Below are 6,661 nucleotides of genomic sequence, written 5' to 3' on the forward strand. Positions count from 1 at the left end.
ACGACAAGCGACAACCAGCGATATCATCATCCAGGCCTTAACAACGTGGTTTAATCAACGTGAGTCGGATTTTTTGCACCTGAATTCACCACTACACTCATTACAAAGGGCGCATCTGCCCTGGAAAAGACAAAGACGGTTTCATCGGCCCGAAAATTGATGGCACTGGAATAGTCATAGTATGTTCATCGGCTATTTTTAAAAAGGCGAAACAATAACATGAAAGTATTACTCATCATTGCTTCACAAAGTGAAAGGAGAAAGTTCAAAAAAGCGACCCATTTGGATAAAAAGAAAGTGCTTCTTCGTGAGGATAACGCACCTTCTCACATTCACAGTATTCACCAGATCCATCCCCCAGCGCTTTTTCCTTTTTCCTTTTAATTATCATCTCAAGAAATCTGCTTTCGTGTTGGTTAATTATGCAATAAAATAAACCGTGGGAAATTCATGTAAATATTATCCTGGAAGTGCTTCAGTACTCCGTTATCGCCATAAACAATCTTTATTATATTTGGAACACTTTTGATAATTTCAAAGTGAGTAAATGTTAGCATTGAAACTACAATAAGTCAATAATGGACACGTTTACTTCAAACAAATTCTGGAAAACCTATTTTTAAATATTTTTTATATCAATAGCAGCCTCTGCTACATTTTCACTTCAACTCTGTGAATTGTAATATAAAAACAAATCTATTTGCTTGTTGGAGTTTTTAATTGAATTTATTAGCATCAAGTATCTACTATGTAGATTATAAAGAACAAATTACAGTTTTAACTAGATGTAAGCAAAAATTTATAAGTAAATAAGTGATATCTATAGCAGCTAAATTGTCTTGGGATAAAATTTTCTTTATAATACTAAAAGGTGATTGATCTTCGTCATAAGAAGGGTTACAATCAATTTCGTTATCTTGGATATCCTTTAAAATGCATTTCTCCTCATGAAAATCGATAGTGTACGTAGTTAAGTTAGTTCCATGATTGGGCATAAGTGCATTTAATATTTCTTTATATTGACTTGGTTCCATACTCTCTGAAAGAGGACATAGTACAAACTGGAGAATAACTACGTCAAATTCTATTGCTAAACTCAAAATTTCTTTAAAAGTTACTGGACGCAAAACTACCAATTTGGATAACGATAACGAAATAGGTTCGGTCAGTGCTGCAACATCCTGGCAATCAATTTCTTGGTTACAGACATCTTTAATTTTCTTTATTTGTTCATAAATATGTTTCTGCGGCAAATTTGCAACTAGATATTTTAGTGAAGTTGATAGCTTCCCAGCCAAGCCTAAAATATTACAATAATTATTGTTTTCATAAGCGAACATTTACTTTTGGGAGTCGGAGGAAAAAATGTTTATGATAGATTCACAGAAATAAATCAAAATAACTTATCAAACATATAATATAGATTTGGCATTACCCAAAAATTACGAGTAATACGGTACAGATCTCAAGTAATGCCAAAAAAAAGAAAAAATAAATATAATATGAACATAAATTACAAATATTATTGCTTGGCGCTTCTATGTCACCACAAAGTTTGGCACACACAGTTAACACAACGGTACTAAATTCCGTTTCGACCCATATCTGTGCACACGAGGTATTCTTCTTCTTCATATTGCTTTGTTTCCATATTTCCTATATACCTATCTCCCTACTCGTAATCATCATCAATTTGGATACATGTATTTCAAACACCTTTTTTTATCTTTAATCTCGTATAATCTTTATTTTTCAGTTTCTCTTCTAATGCCAATTTCAACTTGGCATCGGTTCAACATCTCCGAAAACCGTTACCGATAGATAATTTTCATAAGAATCCGCAGCCGTCACTTTAGGTTCTCTTGTGATTGGTTTAGGTTGAATCATTTCTGAATTAGATACTCCAATGAAGACTTTGGTAAATATACCGTTAACATTCACAGTCATCAAGATTTATTCATATATTTTGTCAAAACCTTTGTATTAACAAAAGTCCTATCCAGTAGTTGAATACTACGAGATATGTGTGGTGGTGATATAACATGAGAATTCCATTATCCTAACAACATTCTTAAATTGGTTAAGATATGTGACTATTAAGATTGATTGAATAAGAAGAATATATATCTTTTATAGGCTTATTTGTAAATTTTAAATGCTCAACCAAATGAAAAATACGTCTTCCGTCATCCAACCGCTATTAGGGCACTTAAAAATAGAGTCTAATGCAATAACCATTGAATACACTTAACCAAAAAATCGTCCTTTTTGTTGAGGACCCAAATTAATACTAATTGCTCCTGGTTGAGCTTAAAATGCCCTTTATAAATGTACACATCCAGTTTTTGCTGGAATCTTTCTTATTTAGACATTTCTGTGTACGGAAAAGTAGCATATGCCAATTGAATTGGTATAAGATTATAAAACATTATAACAAATTATCTAAAATCTAATTTTCTTGTTTGAATATTCAAATTTCCATTCTGGTTAGTATGACCCTATCTATAAACTCAGGGTTGTTATAAAGACATCAAAGTAGAAATTCTCAGTCCATTACCATTTTTAACAGCATGTATTACGATCTATGAACATTTCGAAATTGTTTTGGTTCCTTACCTGGAAACTCTTCACTTTTCTGGCAGTCAAGTGATGATGGTGACAACACAAGTGTAGCTGTAAATTAATGTTTCATAAACTTAAATTTACAATGTATTATTTCTTAATATTAAATATCGATATCTTAGAGCACAAGCCTACTTTGTCCACTTAATAATTAAATCGGAAACAAAGTTTTTTTGTAATAGAGACACATAAATATCAAAAGACATTGAGCTTTCTTTACTTATGCACGTATCAAAAATTTACTTCGAGTCCTGCAAAAGTAGTCCGAAACGGACAAAACTCATTTGTGCTCTAAGGTATCGATATGAGAAGTTTCAGTAAAGACTATACCATTATACCAAAACTAATCATTTCACACTAACACGTGTTTCAATAACCATATTATAGTCTCTAAAAGTGACCTTAAATCTTGAAGATTTATGTTTGTGATTGAAACGCACGTCAGACATCTCCAACGGTTCCAGAACGTGATAATAGGTTCTAGTTTGCAATTATCTCAAAGAATCTTCTCCTTAATTTTATTATTAATTATTTAGTTACTTTTACTGATTCACTCATCTAAATAGTGGTGACAAGAAAGTTAGTTTGCTCAAACACAAAATTGTTTAAATAAAGTACGGTTTTCAATTAAATTTTCAAGTAACATCGCTATTGGTATTATTTTTACTTCGCCCATTATAAATATTCGCTGATAAATAGTTCTTATATATTATTATTCATAAAATGATACGTGCTTAATGAGATTTTAGATATTACCGAACCTATAATTTGTATTATTTCAGACGCTTAGGTATAACATAAATTGACTAAATAACGTTTTTAATTGAGTTTGCTAACAAAAACAATCCAAAGTAGGATCTACACAATATTTATCAATTTATTATTGATTTATGTGATAATTTCATATATTCTTACCAGCTAACAACAGTACCGCAGGGAATTTCATCTTGAATTGAGCTAAATTCACAGTCACCCATGAATAGATGAAAAAATATATTAGGCACGTACAATATAAAGTAAAAATTACTGGAGGGAAAACATACAAGTTTAATAGTTTAATAAAATAATTTCAATCAATCTCTAATACTATTAGAAATCTAGAGGTATTTTTTACAACCCTGCCTAAGAAACTTTTCTCACAGAAATATATCACTTCAACGTTGCTTTATAAACAAAAAAATATAAATCGACTCAATAAATTTTTTCAGTGAAACTTTTCATGGGACAAATCTGTTCAACTCCTTTTTTTTCTATGTACTTAAACAGATTGTGAGATCCGTATAAAAAGGTGACGCCGAGGATGGTCACTGGACATTTTTTATTGATGGCGATCATATCACTAATGGATAGTTTATAAAAATAGGTTCTGCATATAAGTCAAGAGGTATGTTATTCATTTCATGTATAATTCAAGGCCGCTTGACATGATGGAATATAACGTGCAATGCAATGCAAGAAAGTATGCGCAGATGAAGTTCAGCTGATTGTTTCATGCAAGATTTCGCACTTGCAACATCATCGGTTTGGTGCCATTTTTATTGAGTGCAAGCTGCAATTCTAGGGCGAAATCTAGTTACTTCCATCATTTTCAAACCGGTCAGAAAATATTGAATCAAATTTTAGGTAAGGTATTTGTTTAATTCACTTATTGAATTTTTGTTTAGTGGCGTTAGAGGATCGTTGGAACAATTTTAAAGAATTTATTTGTGGAGAAACAGTTTGCGATATACGAATTTCAAATTAAGAAAATTATTATACCCATTTATCAAAACGAATCTATGAAGGTTAAGTGGGAATTGATGCTTTTCAATATGTGAATATATATCCATCAAAATAATAGGCCACCTGTCATACATGGAAATACTATATCTAATTTTCCAACAATATTAAAAGTCTGCGTTATTCAATGTTACTAAAATTGCAACATATTGAGGATTTGAACAATTCAGCACTTGATACATAATATTGATTTATTCATTTAGTGTATAGAAGTAAAGCTTTTATAGTAATAAATTTTAGATAATCTGTACTTATTTCATTTATTTCTATTATAGTTTTGAGTCAATTTTCCTTCACTACAATGTATTTTTTTTCTAGCTGTTGAATTATTTCTCAATTGCAGTTTTAAGTACTGCATTCGAAACCACAGCACACTCAACTGAACTCATTGAAAAATATTAATTCAAAGTATTGACTGTATGGAAAAAGACTTTTGTTCAAGAAAAAAAATATCGAATTACTACAGGGATATACTCATTAGACACCGTTCTGAAGAAACTAGTACGAAAATAATTACCAACAAAATAATAGTATTTTTCAACAAGCAACAAGGCTTCATATCATGATGGCCATGCGTCGATTTTTTCTGTAGAATTTACCAAACCAGCTAAACCATAGTATTGTTGTAGACCTGGCAAAGTTTTAGATGGGATAAAATAAAATGGTTTATGTTTAGAATGACCCACCCACTGCAGGTAATTTGGTGTCTAAGAGATCTAATTGTGGTATTTCACAGATAAAAAAGATCAAATGAATTTTGAACAAAACATTCCTCACACAAACAGATACATCGGGCCTATAACACTAACAAAACTCACAAAGGGATTTTCACCTGTCAACATATTTACGAATTTTTCCTTCTTCAATTCACTTCTGCACAACTTACATTCTTGTTATTTAGTCTAATTTCATCATTTATACAAGAGAAGTTCCATTTTTGAATCTATTACTATTTTTGAGATTTAACGACGTTCAACTTCAGTGCTTTGAACATTTATCATACTCACCCTATACTGAATGGTACGTATATTATTCCTCGTTTTTAATACGTGCTAATTATATTGTCTTATCATTTAATTAACAAAAGTAGCAGTTTGTTGTGAAATGAGCCTAATTCAAAATGAAAGTCCCCGTAGTATTGTTGGTAGCTGGTAAGAATATCAATTTATTATTACTATACATAAATCAAAATTCGCACAGAACATAACATTGTAGAATTGTAGAAATTATGCAAGGCAAATATTTTTTTGTAAAAATCGTGATCATCCATTTCTAAACTATAGAACAAAGTTTTTCGACGGATTCACGTTGGTATAAACATTTTCATCCGTCATTCTTTTTTAAATCCAATATATGTCCCGGTCTTATGATGTGCAAATCCTTTTTAGCAAATGTTTGGGTTACGATCTATTACATCTCAACCGACGATATGTTATGAATTATTTTGATTTTTGGAAAAAATTAGTCACTATATAAGAGATCTACTTTTTGTCATTAATTTTATCTAAAAAGTGATCGTGGAAATTTTATTGAGAATGGAAGGTGAAGCAACCTTCTGATTCACTTAAGCTAATCTATATTTTTAATAGGAACGAATTGCAGTGAAAAATATTGACAAATGTTTTCAAAAAAAAAAACCTAACCAAAAATGTTATGGCTAGTGTTTGTGGACTGTAAATTATTTTTTTTAAATAGACAGAAAATGAAACTTGATGACTCTTACTTTTAACCAAAATGTTTCTTTAGCCAATTTTCAAAATAGAAATTTCGATTTTTCCCTAGGTACAAGAACTTCACTAAAAATTATGTTTTACAATATATCAATTTTATTATATCCAATTGATAATTAACAAATTTACATAAATTATTCACAATAAAATTGTTACTATGGTACAAGTGTCGGTTTTTTGTTGATTCTAGGCATCTGTGCCGTATGTCAAGGAGATTTGATGTCGGGTAAGTCATTTCAATGTAATTATTTTCTGTACACCCATATCAGAATTGGTACATTTGATATCCAGCTCTACCCTTAGTGATACACAGAATATCTTAAGATATTCGTGTCTATCTTAATATTTGTTTGGAAGTACCTTGTCGAGTCTGAAGATGACATACACATCAACTGCTTCTTTTGGTGGTCCACACAGTTTGTCATTTCTGCTACATATTTAAAAATTGATCTGTTCAATTAAATTGATTAAATCATTTTCGCGAATTCTTAACAATTGTTAAACTCTAATTTATTATTTTTAGAAATTGG

The 6,661-nt window shown here is 30.6% G+C and overlaps 1 protein-coding gene across 1 annotated transcript; it reads right to left on the reverse strand.

Moving 5' to 3' along the window:
- Positions 1–628: 628 nt before the first annotated feature.
- Positions 629–3,963, reverse strand: LOC130451680 (uncharacterized). The gene is made up of 3 exons (XM_056790856.1): positions 3,538–3,963; positions 2,617–2,673; positions 629–1,300 (listed from the first exon to the last, which is right to left on the reverse strand). The coding sequence occupies exons 1-3, from the start codon at positions 3,566–3,568 to the stop codon at positions 756–758; spliced, it is 633 nt and encodes a 210-aa protein (XP_056646834.1). The 5' UTR covers positions 3,569–3,963; the 3' UTR covers positions 629–755.
- Between the last annotated feature and the right edge of the window lie 2,698 nt (positions 3,964–6,661).

The sequence above is a fragment of the Diorhabda sublineata genome, chromosome X (assembly GCF_026230105.1).
Source record: "Diorhabda sublineata isolate icDioSubl1.1 chromosome X, icDioSubl1.1, whole genome shotgun sequence".
Classification (NCBI taxonomy): Eukaryota; Metazoa; Arthropoda; class Insecta; order Coleoptera; family Chrysomelidae; genus Diorhabda; species Diorhabda sublineata.